We start from the raw sequence: 21220 nt of genomic DNA on the forward strand, positions 1-21220 counted from the left end.
TTTCAGAATTCACGTTAAGTAAGTGACTAGGGTTAATGATAGATAGGTCTGTATGCAGAAAGTCAACTAGTGACTTTGCAGATTACTTTCTGGGGTTTGGACTTTAGCAAACTGTTTTAAGACAGCATTTTTATCAGCTTAGTAGTATTCTATTTTATAAAATAGTGGTTATAAATAAGAAGTCAGTCTTAATTCTTTTTAGTTTCTGTAGTCAGAGAAAAGCCTAATTATGTTTCTTGTGGCTTTTCTCTCTTATCTCTAAAGTTCACAATCATTTACACTGACGTAGCCTGTGGTCCCTAGAGATTTCATAAGTTTATCTTGATGTTTTTTTATGTTCACGTCAGTACAGACAGCCATTTCTCAAAATTATTTTCATCTTGTTTATTCACTGGTTCTTTTGATATATGTCTCTTGTAACACATGCTTCTTTTAATCAAACTTTTTGCAAGGAAGGAGAATTTTAATTTAATACCTTGGCTTTTTTTTTTTCTGGATTGCTTTAATTTTTTTTCTACTACTCAGTCTGTTTTTCCACTTTTCTTTCCATTATATTTTTTTCACCTTTTTTTTCCCCAACTGACTTTGGCTGGCTTAGTTTGGACAAAAACTATGCCTAGTTTTGCCTAGATTTTTAGAGCTTAAAAAATTGCCATTAATCACTGGTATCATAACATCCTCTTAAGGCAAGTTATCTTGTTGCTCTGTCCTCTAAGTGTAGCATCTAGAGTCAGAAGGCTTCTGGCAAGGATAAAAATAGCCTTCCTGCTTGCTGGTTTGTTGTTAGCTTTACTGGCAGTAGGAAATCTTTTGAATTCCTTAATTGGGCCAACTTCTTACTAGGTTCTCTCTAGACATTCCCTTCTGCCCGAAATTCTTAGAAGCTTTTAGATCTTGTGTAGCTTCGCACCTGCCCCAAGTTGTAGTCAAAGTAGTCCTTCCTGTATATGAAACCTTCCTCCGTGTGTAAAAACATATTCCATTGACCTCACCCATCTTACAGATAAGTGTTATTTTCTTTTGCCACTATTACAATCTGTTTTTCAATCATCCTATCACAATTAAAACATTAAATTTGGGGTTTTGGTTCAAAATGAAGATACTCCCTGGTTTTATTGAAAAGAAAAATTTTAGGTTGAATTTTTGAAGTTTTTATTAACTAAAATTCTTTTGTATCTTTGCCAGTTTGACTTTGATAAAAGTAAGGGGTTAGGTTTTGTTCTTTTCTCTCCTTCTGAGAAGACTTATATCCTTGTTTTTAATCATGGACAGTAGCAAATTCTCATTTTTCTGAAGCTGAAAAATCCCCCAGATTTGCCACTCCCTTCTCCAAGGTTCCAGTTTGGAACTTTCTGGGCAAAAGGAATCCTCCTTGTCCTTTCTCTTACAAGTGGAAAATTGTTGGTTGTCTTCGGCTTATAACTGAGGAAGGGAAAGGAGTTAATTTGGTTAAGTACCTACTGCATACTGAGGGACTTTTCTTGGCATTCTGCAAACATTATTTCAAGACTGTCTCACAACAGCTTTGTGAAGTAGATGGAAATATCTCTTTTTTCCTGAAGTTCAGTAAAGCTAAATAATTTGACCTAGGTCACAAGATGAAATTGCCTTGACTCTACCCATTACACTGTATCTTCCGGGGTGGAGAGACCACCAACTGCTGACTTTGCTTCATTCATTTTCCACAGCTGTTTATGGAGCACCATTCTCTGCTCCAGGCTCTGGGATATCAAACCCCAAATTCATAAAGATCTCATTGCCCTACAGCAAGAGATTAAAACAAGTAATGTAAACACAGCGTAATAAGTGTAAAGAATGCTGGAAGGAGTACAGAGTGTTATCTGAATTAGAGCAAGGATGATGTGGGGCAGGGAAGGCTAATCATGGGATGTGAGACCTAGCAGAAGGACTGCCTGGATAAAAGTGTGGAGGCTTGAGTGGTAAGACATTGCGGACAGAGAGCAAAGGGCATTCTAGGTAGAGGGAGTAACCCAGAAGTTGAAGTTATGGGCCAGCAGTTCTGAATGGCTGGAGAGCCTCATGTGGGAAGGGAAATGGCCGTGTGAAGAGTTAGGAAAGGCATTAATTCAAAGATTTTTGTAAGCACTGGCTTTTGAGCTGAAAGCCAGATCTGTAGCAGGGAAGGGTTTTGTTTAGCCTAAACTCTGTGTGTGTTTAGTGAATTTGAAGTGGCTCTTTGGGAGGGGACAAGACTCTGCAGTTGATATCAGTCCCAGCCAGTTCCTTCTTTGTGATTTTGCATGGGAATGTCTTTTTTTGGAAATGGGTTTGTAACACGGATAGATAAGGGGGTAGAATAAGCTTACTGATTTTGATTTGGGGAGTTATTTTTAAGTCCATAGACTAAATTATTGAAAACTAAATTTATGCCATTAAATTACAGAACATATTGAATGCTTTTTTGTTAGCTCATATTGATATGTCTTCTGCATATGTGTAAATATAAAGTGGGCATTCAAAACCAGTGGATTTATTACACATTTCTTGAGCTTTGCTGTCCAGTGTCCAGGTCCCCACAGCGCCATGTTGCTGCAAGTCTTAAGTGGTGTTTGTAAAAACAGCAGATGTGCCAGGGGTAGGTGGACTACCTCTTTTAAAATATTATTTATGACAGTATATTTTGGTTTACTTAGATGTGAGCTAAACAAAATTAGCAGGAGAAGAGGTAGGAGCAGGACCTCTAGTTAGTTAATCAACAACAACAAATGTATGTGTCTGTGTATGTGTGTGTGTATTAGAATTTTTTTTTTTCTCCCAGAGATATTCACCTTTGACCTGAACACTTTCTAGTTCTTTGTCTAACACAGATATGTGGGTACATGAAATAAAGTTCAGACAGCAAAGCACTAGTCAGGGTCTTTCTTCCAAGTGGCCACTCCGCAGATCAAAGACCAACCATTCTGCCAAATAGTACGAGGTAAACTTTCTCATTAATAATACCACAACTATTAGTCACAGACATTGAGAGGAGAAAGGGTCTGTAGCTTCAACTGTCATGTAGTTGTGGCTCCTTGCAGAGAATCTGAGATAGAATGGTCTAGTTCTGTGCTCCCAGTTCTGGAAAACACTCACGTAGTACCTCTCCCTTTGTAATTTTACCCCCTTCAAAGATAAAGACAAAAAGACACCATGTTCACCTTTCTGGGCTAAGTGATATTAACCTAACTAGTTTGGGGGTACCACAAACAGACTGTAAAGAGGAAACATTCAGGATGTTCAATTCTTTGGTTCTACAGAGAGGCCCACTCCCTTTCATCACTATACCATGAAGATTAATGAAAGAATTCTCTTCATTCTGTTGGAGGATAGTAGGGGCATGTATTCATGGGAGAGTAATTATGGACTCGAGTGTGGTAAGCAGCTTTATAAACCAAATAATTAACATTTAAAGTTCAGTTTCCCATAAAACCCGTAAGGAAAACATTGTCAGTGGCTTTATTTATACCCACTGTCCTGTTTGCTACCTCTATTCCATGAATTCTGGATAAATACATCATCTATGGAGAAGGAACATTAAACAAGGAAAGAAAAACTCCCTGGTGATTGTAATATGGAGCCAGATTTGGGAAGCAATGCAAGATACCCTTAAACCATCTTCCCAGTGTTCAGAATCCCACAATGTTTCTGTGTTATACTCTGTTCTCTGTGAGACTGGGGCTATTTCAAATGTTTTAATATAAAAACCCTCTGCAATTCGGTAAATGACTTAAAATTGAGTATCTTTTTCCTTTTGGGTAAATTCAAGCGACGCAGACAAATTTTAACTCGTTTTGAAGAAGATCCAATTGCTTAATAGAAACACTAAATCCCCTCATACTGCCACCAGCAGTGAATGTACTGCCTACAGTCCTATCAACATTGAATTTCATCATGAGTACTATTTTTTTGCTAGTGTAATTGGTATATAACAATACAGTCAAGCTGCTTTAATTCATATTGCTATGATTACCCTGTAAGCTTCTGTGATGAAGGCCTTGTGAAAATCTTCAGATCCAAACAACTAAGCAAGATACCTCAAGCTAAATACTACCCAGCCTGATACATTTACTAAAGTGGTCTTGTGATAAATAGAGGTTATTCTTTTCTAGAACATAGTTGCTCAATGAACATGCAATGAATCTAAAGGGATTGTTTAGGCTATATTACGAATTTCCTTTTGTCGACATTCTTAATTATCATGACAGCAAATTAGGCAAAATCAAACACACCAGTTATCGTTCAACTTTGATGATCCCTGATGACTGGCAAGGTTTTAAAATTGCGCAAAGTAAGACCACTTTTCAATAGTCAACTGGGTTTAATAAATCTATTTAAAGCTATTTTTATCATTCCACTAGTGCAAACAATAAGTGAGAACAGGTTAGAGATATACATAGAGACCTTGTGTATGTCTTTGGATGCCCCTAAAATCTAAAGGGATCAGAAGAGTACAGCCCCAGAGTCTTTTCAGTTAGAATAGAATTATGAAAAATTTCAGGGTCATATACTCATGGCTATGACTCTTGAGTAATCAGCTGGGCCAGACCTGCAGTAGTTCCTGGAAATATAAATACTCTTCCTATTCTCTCTCCTATCCTATTGTAATTTCAAAGAAGGTGAAATAAGAACAGTTGAATAAATATCACCACAGTTTGCATGTAAATAAATTTGAATGCAACACCACAAGTATGTCCTTGGTCTGTTCTTTCCAAAGTTTGATCTATTAAACAAACTATTCGGTTGGTGCGAAAGTAATTGTGTATTTTTTTTTTTTTTTTTTTTTGGAGGTAATGATTAGCTCTCTTGATGAACTAATCAAGGTGGGGAAATATACAGGCCCTTCCCTGAAGGAACTGACCTGATTATTTCCAGATCAGATGCTTTATTTATTTTTTTTTTTTAATTTTTTTTTAAGGGAAAAAAGAAAGAAAAAGAAGAAAGAGAGAAAGAAAAAAAAATGGAAAGAGAGAAAGAGGAAGAGAAAGAGGGAGAGAGAACAGGAATCTTGCCCTATTGCCCAGGCTAGAATGCAGTCTAAAAATGGGTATTAAAAACCTCTTTTATGCCAATAATTGTGCTTAACAATAGAGACGGGAAGGAATAAGGGAGGAAAATAACAAATAAGCAGCCAACCAATATTTCATTTAAACCTGTGAAATGCTATGCAATTACTGAGGAGTGATTTACTTCCAATTATGTAGTCACTTTTAGAGTAGGTGTGATGTGGTACTGAGAAGAATGTATATTCTGTGGATTTGGGGTGGAGAGTTCCATAAATGTTTATGAAGTTTACGTGTTCCAGACCTGAGTTCAAGTCCTGGATATCCTTGTTAATTTTCTGTCTCGTTGATCTGTCTAATATTGACAATGTGATGTTAAGGTCTCCCACTATTACTGTGTCGGAGTCTAAGTCTCTTTGTAAGTCATTAAGAACTTGCCTTATGTATCTGGGTGCTCCTGTATTGGGTGCGTATATATTTAGGATCATTAGCTCTTCTTGTTGCATTGATCCTTTTACCATTATTTAATGTCCTTCTTTGAATCTTTTGATCTTTGTTGCTTTAAAGTCTATTTTATCAGAGGTGAGAATTGCAACTCCTTCTTTTTTGTTTGTTTGTTTGTTTTCCATTTGGTTGGTAAATCTTCCCCCATCCCTTTGTTTTGAGTCTTTGTGTATCCTTGCATGTGAGATGGGTCTGGATGCAGCATACTGATGGGTTTTGGCTTTTTATCCAATTTGCCTGTCTATGTCTTTTGATTGGGGCATTTAATTGATTTAAATTTAGGATTAATATTAATATATGTGAGTTTAATACTGCCATTTAATGCTAGCTGGCTGTTTTGCCCATTAGTTGATGTAGATTCTTCATTATGTTGATGCGCTTTACCTTTTGATATATTTTTGGAATGGCTGATACTGGTTGTTCCTATCTATGTGTAGTGCTTCTTTCAGAAGCTCTTGTAAAGCAGGCCTGGTGGTGATGAAATCTCTGAGTACTTGCTTGTTCACAAAAGATTTTCTTTTTTCTTTCACTTATGAAGCTTAGCTTGGCTGGATATGAAATTCTGGGTTGAAAGTTCTTTTCTCTTTTTTTTTTTTCTTTTTCTTTTTTTTTTTTTTGAGATGGAGTTTCACTCGTTACCCAGGCTGGAGTGTAATGGCGCGATCTCAGCTCACCGCAACCTCCGCCTCCTGGGTTCAGGCAATTCTGCCTCAACCTGAGTAGCTGGGATTACAGGCACTCGCCACCATGCCCAGCTAATGTTTTGTATTTTTAGTAGAGACGGGGTTTCACCATGGTGACCAGGATGGTCTCGATCTCTTGACCTCATGATCCACCCGCCTTGGCCTCCCAAAGTGCTAGGATTGAAAGTTTTTTTCTTTAAGTATGTTGAATATTGGCCCCCACTCTCTTCCGGCTTGTAGGGTTTCTGCTGAGGGATATGCTGTGAGTCTGATGGACTTCCCTTTGTGGTTAACCTGACCTTTTCTCCTTCATTTCAACCTTAGTGAATCTGGCGATTATGTGCCTTGGGGTTGCTCTTCTTGAGGAATATCTTTGTGGTGTTCTCTGTATTACCTGGAATTGAATATTGTCCTGCCTTGCTGGGTTGGGAAAGTTTTCCTGGATAATATCCTGAAGAATATTTTCCAGCTTGGATTCATTCTCTCTGTCACATTCAGGTACACCTATCAAACGTAGCAGATTAGGTCTTTTCACATAGTCCCATATTTCTTGGAGACTTTGCTCATTCCTTTTTACTCTTTTTTTTCTAATCTTGTCTTCTTGTTTTATTTCATTGAGTTGGTCTTCGACCTCTGATATCCTTTCTTCTGCTTGGTCAATTTGACTGTTAAAACTTGTGCATTTTTCGCAAAGTTCTCGTGTTGTGTTTTTCAGCTCTATTAATTCATTTATATTCCTCTCTAAATTGTCTATTCTCGTTAGCAGTTCGTCAAACCTTTTTTCAAGGTTCTTAGTTTCTTTGCATTGGGTTAGAATATGTTCTTTTAGCTCACAGAAATTTCTTATTATCCACCTTCTGAAGCCTGATTCTGTCAATTCATCACACTCATTCTCCATCAGGCTTGTTCGTTTGCTGATGAGGAGCTGCGATCCCCTGAAGGAGGAGAGGCATTCTGATTTCGGGTGTTTTCAGCCTTTTTGCGCTGATTTCTTCCCATCTTTGTGGATGTATCAACTGTCGTCTTTGTAATTGCTGACTTTCAGATTGGGTCTCTGAGTGGACGTCCAGCTTGTTGGTGATGAAGTTATTTCTGTTTCTTTGTTTTCTTTCGGCCAACACCCCTCCCCCAGAGAGCTGGACCTTCCCGGGATCAGCTGTGCTTGCTGTGAAACTCTCAACCGTCAGGGTTTCCAATTGCTGTTTTTTTGTGGGGGTGGGACCAGCCGAGCCCGATCACCTGGCTCCCCGCCTCGGAGCCCCCTTTTATCCTTTTCCTAATTGAACAGTTGATTATCCCCCAGGTGCCCCAGTTGCCTGTCGAAAAGGCACCGGGATCTATGCAATTTCCCGTGTGGCGACCGCGCCGGCTGAAACAGATGTGCTGAGATTCGTGGTGCTTTCTTGCCCGGGAATCTCCTGACCTGGCTCCCTGTTTCAGTCCCCCTTTCAATCAGCTGAATGGTCAACTCTGCCTTCCTGGAGCTCCAAACGCCAACTAAAAGGGCACCCAGACCCGCATACTCTGCACTGAGAACAGCCACGCCGGCCAAAAGAGTTGCACTGGCAACCCGTGGGGCTCCTCCGCCGGGAATCGCCTGATCCCTGGGCAACAAAAATTCATCTGGAAGTGTGGCGTCCACTCACTCCCTGTGCCTTCACTGGGAGCTGCAATCCTGAGCTGCTGCTAATCGGCCATCTTGGATCCCTCTCCCGTGCATTAGAAATTTTTAATGGTGGTCACTGAAGACTCCTCCACCAACACCCTTCTTTTCTTTGGAGTATCCAAATTTTTATAGGGTGAATCAATCAAAAGTTGATTCTTAAAAATTTTATGCTACCTGTCACTTTATAGGACTGTCTGATTATGTTTTGGACAACCTTGCAGAGTTATTTCCTATTATCATTCCTTGGCCTTGGCCTGTACCATGTTGTCAGCATTGCTGGCATGACTCTGAAAAAGAAAAGGTTATAGACAGCATGAAATCTAATTGCACTGGAAATACGTTTGATATTTTTCAGTGTTTGTGTTGTTTGAAATGACAGCATTTATTTTATTTCCTGTTGAATTATCAATAGCAGTAATATTTGGGTTATTCTTTAGAAAATAACTTATTTTACCTAATTAATTAAAGTAATACATATACGTACTGCTAATGTAAAAGAGTATTTCCTCTAGTCTTTTCTCCTTTTTATTTTTTGACTCGGGTACTTTAGTTAGTGTCTTCAAAGGATATACTAGTACATACTGTTCTTTTTAGCACCTCCTCCCCCCGCTTATTCTAAGTCAATCTGTTGGTAAATATTGGTTCTCTCCAACTGGCAAATGCTTAGCGTAGAATTGCCTACTTGATGTATGGATCTCTTGTAGGTTGTAGGATTTGGTAGTGTAGATCCCCAGAGTCACACTATATTCTGTTGCCTATATTTGGCTAGGTTGAATCATGTCACCAAATATAGCCTATGCCTTCTGCATGATGTATGCCAGGCTTCTGGCTCCAAATTCTACAGCTGGCCTCCAGAGACTAGTACTTTTCCTGTCATAATGTTCCCTAAGATTAGAGCTGCTGACCAGGCAGTATTTTTTGTATTTATAGCACAATCAATAACAAGAGCCTTCAAAGATTGAATTTTACCCATCAAATAGGTTCACATGCTGAAATCCTAATGCCTTCCTTCTCCCTTGAGGAATTAAATTCTGAATGTGCCAAAACCTGGATAATGATTAAAGATAGATGAGTTCTCAGCTGGGTGTGGTGGCTCGTGCCTGTAATCCCAGCACTGTGGGAGGCTGAGGTGGGCGTATCACCTGAGGTCAGGAGTTCAAGACCAGCCTGGCCAACATGTTGAAACCTTGTCTTTATGAAAATACAAACAAAATTAGCTGGGCACGATGGTGAGTGCCCGTAATCCCAGCTACTTGGGAGGCTGAGATGGGAGAATCTCTTGACCCCGGGAGGTGGAGTTTACAGTGAGCTGAGATTGTGCCATTGCACTCTAGCCTGGGCGACAGAATGAGACTCCATCTAAAAAAAATAATAAGATAAAATAAAAGATAGATGAGTTCTCAAAAATTCAACCAAACAAAACAACAGGCAGGTACTGGGTTGTATAAACGATATCTCAATTATTTTTATTTTATTATACTTTATGAAATACTGGTATTTTGAGTTCAGTGGAATGAACTCATCAAATGCTCACCTGGTACCCAAACGGGAAACCCAAGATGCCTAGGTATTAAAAGTTCTACTTCCAAAGGGGGCTAGAGAGATAAGAAGGTTAAGCCAGAAGCTGAAATGGTTAGGTAAGAAAGTTAGCTGTTGCTTTATAGCTACAAATAAAATTAGGTGAGTTTGTTGAGATAAGAAGGTTAAGCCAGAAGCTGCTTTATAGCTACAAAAAAAATTAGGTGAGTTTATTAAAAAGATGTTGCTTTGTTGGGAAAGATGTCTTGGAAAAAAGTGAACCTGAAAAAAAAAGATTTGAAATGATCCTTGAGAAAACTTATGTCTGCACAGAAGCCTGCATGCCCACAGATGTTTACAGCAGCTTTATTCGTAATTGTCAAAACTTGGAACAACTAAGATACCCTTAAGTAGGTGAATATAGATAAGCAAACTGTGATCCATCCCAACTATGGACTATTATTAAGTACTAAAAAGAAATGAGCTATCATAACCATGAAAAGATGTGGAGGAACCTTGAATGCATATGTCTAAGTGAAAGATGGCAATCTGGAAGACTGCATACTTTATGATTCCAACTGTATGATAGTCTGGAAGAGGCAAGTCTGTGAGACCATAAAAAGGTCAGGGGTTGGGGGTTGGCAAAGAGGCATGACTAGGTGGAGCACAGAGGATTTTTAAGGCAGCGAAACCACTTTGTATGATACCATAATGGGTGGATACATGTCACCGTACATTTGTCCAAACCCCTAGAATGAACACCAAGAGTGAACCCTAACATACGCTTTAAACTTTGGGTGTAACAAATGTATAGGTTGTTGCAAAAGTAATTAATTGTGGTTTTTGCCATCAACCTATACCACTTTAGTGGGGAGGTTGATAATGGGGTAGGCTATGCCTATGTGGGGACAGGGGGATATAGGAAATCTCTTTATCTTCCTCCCCATTCTGCGAACCTAAAATGATCTAAAAAAAAAAAGATGTATTTATAAGTATGCAAATATGTTTCTATATAAGCACATATTTGTAAATAAACATATAAACTACATACACACCCTTCATTGGGAACACGTAGTGAGGGCCACTGTCTCAGACATGTGAAGGGATTATCAAGTAGCTAGCCATGGAATAGAAAATCTATAGAAATTTACACCAATACAGCAGAGAGGATATTAGAACAGAAATAAAGGAAAGAGTACAAGGAGAATGCAAAAAGGTTGTAGATAACCAAATTCCCATGGCACTTTTAATGGGAGCTTTTGGAAGATTTCCAGAAAGGAAAATGATATGTATTATCCATAATAAATTATGGACAACTCTTTCGATATTTTAGTTGTGGAGAGAATTTACAGAAGAGTAAGCACACAGGTTAGGGAGGCATTATGAAGGCTAAAAAAAGAAACAGTTTTCTTAGGTACTGCCTATATGTTAAAATATAAGTAGAAAGAATAACTGATTGTTTAACAGAATGTCACAGGTGTAGTTGCTACTAGAGACCACAATTGATTCTAGCCTGACAGGAATCATATCACAAGGCTGGATCAAAAAAATTAGAAACAAGTATCACTTTCAGAGTTCAACTATGAACTTTGCCAATGGCAGCACATTGTGTCTTAGCTGGAGGGTAAAATGACTTTAACTTGTAAGGCCAAGGGACAGGGTAAGTGTTAAAGGTCACCTACTTTGGTTGTGGGAGGTCTCTTCAGGAGGTATGTAGTGAGTTAATCTCATAATTGAGTTAAGGGACCGTTTTGTTACTGTCAAGCTAAAATATTCTTTCTCTTTAAAAGGTACCCAAAAGATGAGTTTCTGATAAAGTGGAACTTCATTTGTAAAACTTTATTGTGAAACCAGCCTGTTTGTCTTTTGGGTTCTCATTGTTTATTATCCTCCCTTGGGGCTGGGTGAGGTGGCTCATTCCTGTAAACCTGGCACTTTGAGAGGCTGAGGTGGGAGGACTGCTTGAGCCCAAGAGTTTGAGACCAGCCTGGGTAACATAGGGAGACCCCCCCACCCAATTTCTACAAAAAATAAATTTCTGAATGGTGGCATGTGTCTATAGTCCCAGATGCTTGGGAGTCTCGAGGTGGTAGGATCACTTGAGCCTGGGAGATTGAGGCTGCAGTTAGCTGAGATGGCACCACACTCTACTTCAGCCTGGACGACAGAGTGAGACCCTGTCTCTAAAAAAAAAAAATAATAATAATAATAAAAATAATAATTCTTCCTTGGCATCAAATAAGAGGCATTATGGTTCATATAGAACAGCCTTGGTTTCTATTGCAATGTTAGCATTAAATAATTAGAATATCTTTTTAGAGATAATAAAACATTTCCTCTTAACACTTCAACTAATGTTTTGAAATATTTTCGTCTCTATATTGATTTAGACATTCCTTTGAAAAATGTTTTACTATAAATGAAAGTGTGTGATAGCTCTTACCCATTTACTAGAGAGTTTTAGAAGCACAGAATCCATATATATGTCCCGTTACAGAAAATTAGCTCCTACTTTGTGATTCAGAAACAGTACTCTGTCCCCACCCCACAACTTTTTTTTTTTTTGAGACAGAGTTTTGCTCTTGTTGCCCAGGCTTGAGAGCAATGGTGTGATCTTGGCTCACTGCAACCTCTGCCTCACAGGTCCTGCCTTAGCCTCCCAAGTAGCTGGGATGGATTACAAGTGTGCACCACCATGCCTGGCTCATTTTTGTATTTTTAGTAGAGACAGGGTTTCACCATGTTGGCCAGGCTGGTCTCAAACTTATGACCTCAGGTGTTCTGCCCACCTCAGCCTCTCAAAGTGCAGGAATTACAGACATGAGCAACTGCACCCAGCCCCCCACCCCACAAGTTTTTAACAAGGTCATGTTCTTGTTCCTAGCATCTCAAGTCTATCCTTTTAAAAATATATACTTGTGACAGACCATAGATCCAGACTGTAGTTAAAAAGCAGCCTAGATAGAATTCAGTAGCCTAGATAGAATTGGGGTGCTTGGCTGTGTACATTAGCATTAAAGTATGAAACCAATTTTTAGGAAGAAATTGAAATATTGAAATTAATGTTTATCTTTTTTTCTTCCATTTCCATTCCTACCCCCACTCCCTACATAGGAATAAGCTGAAATTTAAACGGAACAATTACCAACTTAATTTCTTTTAAGTCCTTTCATTTGGTTTTAAAATTGTAGGAAAATTATAATGTTCAGAATTTATCCAGACTTCAAGTTTTAGATATGGATTCATTAAAGTTGCTGGCAATAGAGAATCGTTTCCTCTTTTCATGACATTAGTTCATTTCTTTGGAGACTGTTTCAAAGAAGCAACATTTTAAAACATGGAAGACCTTAAGTTCCTTTGTAAAGAGTTGTTACTATGTAGCTGTTGGATTGATGGGACCCCATGTTAGCTGTGGTTCCCAGAGTGTTCAGTGGAACTAGGTGTAGTCTTTGCTGGCATCCTGGAAGGCCTACCCCAGTCGTAAGCCATTGGAGAACCTCTGTTTATCCGTTTTTCCTTAGCCTTTGGGTGTCGTGGTTCTGTGGGTTTGGAGTTCAGACTGCTGTTTCCTAAGGGAATGTTTGTAGTTCTGAGTCACTTTAAAATTCCTGTTCTAAATCCTGATTTATAGAAGGTGGGACTATAGTAGAGAACTACCAACCAGGTCCTCCTATCCATTCCCTAGATGAGGAAGACCTGTTGAGTGTTCTGCAGTCATTCTTCTTAAGGCGGGTGCAGGTGGCACGTAGGGTTTGGAGACTTAAAAGTGTTGCATGATGATTCCTGTTTTATAACTTACAGTATAGAACTAGATCCATATGTGTACTCAGTAAGGATTTGTAGTATACTCAGTTTACATGTAGAAACTCTTCCAAAACAGAAATGTAATTACTTCAAGGTAGAGAAATCCCACTGCCATTCCCTGTCTTGTGTTTGTGGCTAGCAATCTGAAAGACAGTTCATGCAACAAAAATTTTTAGTACCTTTGCAAATTCTTTTTTGAGGGATATCTTGGGTGCCCATTTTAGTTTCAAAAGTAGATTTTGACACACTTCAAAATTTAGAGGAAAGTAACCCAGCATTTAGTGAGTGCTTGCTGTGCCCTGGGCTTTTGATATATTTTGTCAGATGTAAGTTCAGTGAAATGTTCTTCTTCCCTCTGAGAATGTTCCCCCAATCCTGAAATTAAACCCATTAGCCTGTCTGTACATGTAGGCATAATCGTGGCACTTTTCTTATGAGTCACATAGGAAAATATTACTGCCAATTACATACTTTCAAAAGTAACAAAACACTACGCAAATGAAGAAAAATTTTCACATTTATTGGGGCAGAAATGTGAAGATTGTCATAATGAGTTGCTGTTACATAATGGTATAAAGAAAATTACTTTGGATGGGGATTTGCAAATTAGAAGGACTTAGTAGTTAAATATGAGAGATACTTTCTTTTTCTGCTTTGAAACTTTTCCTTTTTAAATATTGATGAACATGCTGATTGATATATCCTCTGATTCAAATACCTTGCCTATTTGAAAGCAAGTCAGTTCAGCTCTGTTATTGAATAAGTTTAAACCATCTATGAAAAAAGTAAATTTAGTAACGGCCTTCTTTTACCTTCAGGTCGTCTAAACTATTCATATCCAGGATCCGATAGCTCTCTGCTTATTAATGGTAAGTGATAATTGATTTACCCTAGTGAAGTGCACAGAACTGATATAGTAGTTGTGCTTCAACAGTGGAGAAATGACATTAGTTTGTTCTGTAATGATAATTATAAGTTGCCATTAATCTATCAGCTATTTTAAGAATAATTCTTTTACCTCAAAATTGTGGCAGAAACTTTTTTTAATTTGAGGGCCAACTGATTCCCTGTCCTTAACTTTCATTTATGAGAATAAATGAAAATCCCATAATGATACTGAAAGACTGGCTTTATCTAATATTAGCTTCTGTAGAGTGACCTTTGAAATGTCAACATAAAAGCCATTTCCACGTGGCTGGAAAAATGTTCCAAGAGGAAAGGGTAAGCAGAGATCTAAAACCAGAAAAAGGCAGCCTAAAACCACAGTGCTTGACATTGCATAGGACAAGGTCATTTGCTGTTTGCTGTCAAACGAAAACAAGAAAAATGAAGTTTGATTGGCTTTTCAGTGCCTTCATTAGACTCTCCTTTCCTGTTCTAAGTACTGCTAAGATTCTGTTGAGTTCTCTTTTTATGTGCATAGTGAAGCAAGCTAAGTTTCACCAGGAGGTGGGAACATTCACTTACAAGAATTTTAGTGTCTGTTTTTTAGTATCATGTTCGAAAACAATGGGGTGAAATACAGAGGTCTTGTTTACTTCTTTTCTACTAATTTACTATGGAATGTAAATTTGCAAATTTCTGTGTGTAGAAAATGCCTTCCATTTGTCAAGGCTCATTTTCAGCCCCACAACCTCTAAGAAGTGTTCTGGACTAAATAACTGTATTCTCATCATTCCCAAAACAAATAAAAATAAAAATCCTTCCACTTCTTGATTTTAGTATGTTGTGAATTAGGAGTTAAAAATTATTTTTATGACAATCTCCTTTTTGGCTAGTGTTTGAAATCAATATGTTGTAGAACTTAGGATTGTTGAGCCAGGAAAAGTTAGCAGGAGATTCAATTTATGAGAATTGCTGGGAACATCAGATCTTCTGGAGACTAAATAGTTTATAAAACCTCACTTGGTCATCAGATGCAGGCCTTTTCATGCTACAGTGCCAGAAATAATGCCATAATATAATATTCCAGCATAAATGTATTAGGCCAAAAACCAAACCCTGTGGTGACAGTGGCATCAGGATAAGGAGAGCATAAGGGACACACACACACACACACACACACACACACACACACACGCGCGTAGAGTTTACCTTTTCCTTTGGAACTAGTTCGAGTCAGGTCCAAATACTGGAAATTGTAGTGAACCAAAATTTGGGGTACTGCTATGTCATGATAGACAAAGTGATCAACTCTTCTTTGTCCCAGTTTCCTTATGAAGGTGTTCCTGTTGGATTAGTTGCCTCTGGGGCCCATCTTTGTTGAGGGTTGTTGAGAAAAATAAGCTCTCTCTAGTGGGTTTTCCTTAAAGCTAAATTCACTTAAACTAGGAAAAAAAGTCACCTGTAATCCCAGCACTTTGGGAGGCTGAAGCAGGAGGATCACTTGAGCCCAGGGATTCAAGACCAGCCTGGGAAACATGGTGAAACCTTCTCTCTACAAAATATTTTTAAAAACTAGCCAGATGTGGTGGCACATGCTTGTAGTCCCAGCTACCTGGGAGGCTGAGGTGAGAGGATTGCTTGGGATCCGGAGGTCAAGGGTGCAGTGAGCTATGATTGCATCATTGCACTCCAGCCAGGGTGACAGAGTAAGATGCTGTCTCAAAAAAAGAAAAAAGTATACTATTATGAAATTGCCTTTCCTTTTATCTTCATTACTATCCTTTCTTTCATAAATAGATCATTTTTAATGATCCGACTTGTCAATGAAAAAATAAAAGTAACTTTTCCCCAAAATATTTGTTTTTAGATTTTACTGGTCCATGAACTCTAAGAGAGGACTAGATAGTTTTTAATGTTGCATACATGGAAATTTTGTTTATTATAAAGGTATACTGACTTGGGTTAGCATCACCTCATACTGAAAGATGTGAAGATAAAGGACAAAGAGAGATGTCTTTCTTTTAAGAAACATCTCTTGCTGGCTCCTCAAGCAAAACCCAGGAGTGTGGGGTTATGATTGCCATGATCTCAGGTCTAGTATTGAGCTTCGTGGGGCCCCAAAACTTGATTTTGTCAGATTTGATCAAGGATTAGTTTTTCAGTAACCAGCCAGCTAGGACCAGATGCCAATTTATTCATTTATGATGAAACATAAAACTTCCAGGTAGACCAGATGCTGGAGGTGACTGCTCCACCAACCTATTCTGTCTCCAGTAGCAAGGTCCAGATCATAGCAGAAGATTGCCTGAAAGTCATGAAATTAAAACTAGGTGGGGAGGAGGGGTGTTAAGACAATGTTTTAGTGACCTTGATCAAGATGTGCACATTATCCATTTTGTCAGTCATGTTTGTGAAATATCTTCTAGAGTGGATCACGTCTGTAGACAAATTAATCTCATTTATGTATTGATTCTTAGTAGCTTTGCTCTCACTTTAGCTCAGGTTTTTGGGGTGCCTGTATTGCAAATCTGGCATAATGAATTGTGCTTAGTGGATTAATTAAAGATTTACAAATACTACCCATCCCATAGGGTTGTCATGAACATTAAATGTGTGCAAATCACTTAGTATAGCACCTGGCACATAGTAAGTCAAAAAAGAGAATTGGAATAAGTAGTATTTTTGGTTAGGAATTAATGTCGTTCATTAATCTGATAGGGCTGCTATGATAAGCATTGCTTCTTAGTAGCTGAAAATATGTAAGAAAAAAATACAGAACAAAGGATTAATATGGGTTTGCAAAAATTGTTGAAAGTTGAAACTGCTTTTGTTGTCTTTCATAAGGTAGATAACTTGAAACTATGCACCTTAAAATGCATTCCCTTCATGTCGTGTCCATGCAGCCTTTTCTTAAAACTGAAAATAAAAGCCTAATTTATGTTACTTTATAGTCAGTCATTGCTTAATTTTAAGACTGAAAGGTGCTATAAGGAGCTGTTCTTCTTTGTCTACCATATCTATTCAGGCTTTTAAAAACCTTTAATAAGGTAATTATATGGCCACTCTACTCTGTTTCAGTGATAACTTTCAGAGCTTTTTCTTCCAAGTATCTGTTGAAAACCATTTCTTGTTTTGTTTCGATAAAAATGTAGAGCAGCTACATGAAAATGTAGAGAAAGGGAATGTTCTCCTTCTCACATGAACATTTGAATTTTGACTGTGATTTTTATTTTATGCATTCTTTTGGAATTTTCAAGCAACCTCAAAGCTTTTGGAAAGAGGTTTAAATCCTCAATGAATAAAAAGAAAATCCCCTCACCAGCCTCTTATTGGAAAAATAATAACAATAATTGAAAGAAAAAAGTCAGAGTAATCAACCAGTTTTCAGTGGTTTATATTGGACTAATGTAATTTGCCTGTACAAAGATATATAGGTTGTATTCATTCATGGATCAAATTATCTTTTTCCCCTGCTCAATCATCAGTTTTCCTACAATTTTATACAGATACCTTCATATACCACTCATGTTAAAAGGCAATGCCAATATAATTCAACAATGATTGATAATTGTGTTAAGGCTGTTACAGAATTTTTCATTTATTGCTGTGTTAATAGTTGTAGAGATTTTTTTGAGCATGAATCTTGGGGAGAGTTTTTGGATTTTCAATGTATTTTTAGAACCAAACTTTCTGAAGTACTTTTTGGGTGCTATATTAGTTTGTTAGGGCTGCTATAATAAGTACCAGTGACTGTTGGCTTAAACAGAAATTTATTTCCTCACAGTTCTGGAGGCTAGAAGTACAAAATCAAGGTTTCACCAGGGTTCATTTCTTTTGCGGCGTGTCTCTTTGGCTTGTAGATAGCTGTGTCGCCACATGGTTTTTTCTCTGTGTATGTCTGTGTCCTGATCTCTTCTTATAAAGACACCAGTCATATTGGATTAGGGCCCACCCCAGTGACCTCATTTAACTTTAATTACCTTTTTAAAGACCCCATCTTCACATATAGTAACATTCTGAGGTACTGGAGGTTAGGGCTTCAACATATGAATTTGGGCAGGAGGGAGGGGGTGGAGGGTGGCCACACAATTCAGCACGTAATAGGTGCCTTTTACTAGTAAATTTCACGTAGCAGGGATATAGTTAGAATGCCCATTTTATGGTTATGAAAAGCAAGTCTGAAACTTAGTTTCCCAGTTAGGTGAGAGGAAGTGCTAAACATAGGCCAGTTACCTCAAATTCCTCTGGAGTATCTTGGCTTAGCTCTGAGATAGACATTGGATTAAAAGATTAATTTTCCTCTTACCCAGCTTGAAGCTTTATTTTACCTGAGAAACCACCATTACCTCTGAATAAAAATGCTTGTGTATTATACTTTTTTTTTCCTCTAAGCTTTCATTCCACTGCTTTGGCCCTCAGGATTAACTACTTTAAAAATTAACCTTGGGGCAGGAGAAAGTTATAGAGCAACAAAAAACCTGTTAAGTTTTAACAACTCATGTATGTATTTTCTTTCCTTTGAGGAAGAGATTAAAGATCTTTTAAAGGTAGCACAGAACAACATCTCTTTCTCTCTCTCTCTCTTTTTTTTTTTTTTTTTTTTTTGTGATGGAGTCTCACTCTTTCATCTAGGCTGGAGTGCAGTGGCTTGATTTCCACTCACTGTAGCCTCCATGTCCCGGGTTCAAGTGATTCCTCCTGCCTCAGCCTGCCAAGTAGCTGAGATTACAGGCACCTGCCACTATGCCCAGCTAATTTTTGTATTTTTAGTAGAGATGGGGTTTCACCATGTTGGCCAGGCTGATCTCGAACTTCTGACCTCGAGTGATTGAACTGCTTCAGCCTCCCAAAGTGCTGGGATTATAGGCATGAGCCACTGCGCCCAGCCCAACATCTCTTAATTATAGTTTTTTGGAATGAAAGGAGGAATATTGTTTGCTTGGGAGGGGGAAGAAATCTATCAAAAAGGAAGTATAATTTACCCAAGAGAAATGTAGATGATGGGCACTTACTGAAAATGTATGTCATATGGTTCTAGTTGCTACAGTAAGGAGCATGTTGAAAAATCCCTTCGTTGAAAAGATAATATGAAATATATTGTAAACTCTAAAGTGCTTTACAATTCTTATCCTTAAAATGATAATGAAAAGCTGAGAATAATTGTCGAAGATCAAACTAAGAATATATGAATATGAATATACTTTTGGGAAAGGGAGGAGATTATTTATTGAGTATGTGACTGTCTGACCATTACATATACACATGATGTCTTTCATTATTCCCTCATTTGCTCCTCATTTTTATAAATAAAAAACTGAGGGTTAGAGACATGAAGAAACTAGAGTTGCATTCTCTGCTCTTTTCTAAGGTAGGCCTTATAAATAATAGTGTCTTTATCATATCTTATGGACATTCTTTGAATGTTGTTGTACCAAAAAGCTAATATAAGCATAAGCCAACATGACATAGGAAATTCGAAGTATAAAGCATATGTAAATTAATTATGTGGCAGTGAGCCTGTTAAATTAGGGATTCATCTATAAAATTATTTAAAATGTTTCTTTTAATCTTTGTGGAATTATATACTTTGATCTTTGTAATGATTGTGTCTGCTTTTTGATTCTACCATCTTTATTCTTTTGTTCATAGATTAACTCCTTTTAGCTTCAAGTTTTTGATTTATAGCTTTTCAACTGAGTTACTAATTTGGCTAATTTCCCCACTCCTCCTCTCGTATATTTTCTTTTAGTCCTAATGGAAAAGTCAGCTTTTTTGGTTTGGTTTTGTTTTGAGACAGAGTCTAGCGCTGTTGCCCAGGCTGGAGTGCAGTGGTGTGATCTCAGCTCACTGCAACCATCACCTCCCAGGTCCCAGCAATTCACCTGCCTTAGCCTACCGAGTAGCTGGGATTACAGGCGTCCGCCACCACGCCCAGCTAATTTTTCCATTTTTAGTAGAGACGGGTTTCACCATGTTGGCCAGACTGGTTTGAAACTCCTGACCTCAGATGATCCTTGCCCTCACAAAGTGCTGGAATTATAGGTGTGAGCCATGCCTGGCCAAAAGTCAGTTATTTGATAGCATCTTATCATGTGAGCTACACCCGCTTTTTTTCCCAAATAGAATTGCTATCTGCCTTCTCACCATGGGGCAGTGAGAGGTGCACAAATGGAGAGCCTAAAGTAGATCAGCATAACCTGAGTAGGATCCATTTTTTCATTGTCCACTAAAACATAGTAATATCTTATCCTTCATGACCTGAAGTCCTATTCTTGACAGAATTGATTAGATGCTCTCATGTAGGAAACTAGGCTTTTGTATGAAAGTAATGTATCATTTGCTTATTTTAATATTAGTACCAAGGAGAAAACCAAAAAGGTCCATTAACAAATATAGCAATATAGCATATGCAATAATAATAAATTCAGATGGTATAGAAAGGGATAAAACAAGAAGTGAAAGCCTTTTTTCTTATTTCCAGAAGTTTTTCTTTCCAAAGGTTCTTGTGGTTGTTTCTAGAAAAACTATTTCATGGCCAGGCACAGTGGTTCATGGCTGCAATCCTAGCATTTGGGGAGGCCCAGGTGGGTGGATTGCTTGATCTCAGGAGTTGAGACCAGCCTGAGCAACATGGCAAAACCCCATCTCTATAAAAATCAAAAGAAAATAAAAAGTAAAAAAAGTAAAAAGATTTTATGCCTATTCCTTCATACCTATTTATATTTTCTTTATTTTTAAATGTACACAGTAAGGATTCTACAGTACACACTTGGACACCGCATGCAGGCCACATCTTAGAGAGCTTTAGGTACATGACCATGAGCCACATTTAAAATAAAATGACACATGCTCAGTTAATAGGGTTGCTCCTTTGAATAAATAAATAAATAAATAAAAATGCCCTGTACTTGGTGTTTCTCCTTTTGAATGTATGGGTACTTTGTTTCTTTTTGATTATTACAAATGTTGCAACAAATGAGAAAAAGGTACTTTTAATAAGATAAATAATGTTTTATTTTTATAAAATGGGAGGGGAAGGAGAAAGTGGGGAGGGCCCTGAAAAGTCTTTCTGTACCTTCTTTGTAAGTCTGGCATTACAGATTAATGGGTATTCCCTTTCCTAAAGGGAATTTGATTGTGCATATAGGGCTAATAACAAG

At 37.9% G+C, this 21220-nt stretch overlaps 1 protein-coding gene and 2 long non-coding RNA genes across 6 annotated transcripts in view; all 3 read left to right on the top strand.

Moving 5' to 3' along the window:
* CPEB4 (cytoplasmic polyadenylation element binding protein 4) overlaps positions 1 to 21220 on the top strand; it is a 77521-nt gene that overhangs the window by 35455 nt on the left and 20846 nt on the right. For 2 of the 4 annotated variants that reach the window (XM_032260380.1, XM_032260379.1), the window contains exon 3: positions 13994 to 14044. The exons of the other annotated variants lie outside the window; for them this stretch is intronic. In XM_032260380.1, the coding sequence (XP_032116271.1) occupies positions 13994 to 14044 (51 nt within the window). The remainder of the gene's footprint in view (positions 1 to 13993; positions 14045 to 21220) is intronic. 4 annotated transcript variants of the gene reach the window in all.
* LOC116538128 lies at positions 9 to 4777 on the top strand. Its single transcript, XR_004263515.1, has 2 exons — positions 9 to 2938; positions 3258 to 4777. It is a non-coding gene; the product is annotated as an uncharacterized LOC116538128 (long non-coding RNA).
* On the top strand, positions 9171 to 10350 carry LOC116538127. The gene is made up of 2 exons (XR_004263514.1): positions 9171 to 9533; positions 9596 to 10350. It is a non-coding gene; the product is annotated as an uncharacterized LOC116538127 (long non-coding RNA).

Source organism: Sapajus apella, unplaced genomic scaffold (assembly GCF_009761245.1).
Source record: "Sapajus apella isolate SASKATOON/1434 unplaced genomic scaffold, GSC_monkey_1.0 scaffold117, whole genome shotgun sequence".
Taxonomy (NCBI): domain Eukaryota; kingdom Metazoa; phylum Chordata; class Mammalia; order Primates; family Cebidae; genus Sapajus; species Sapajus apella.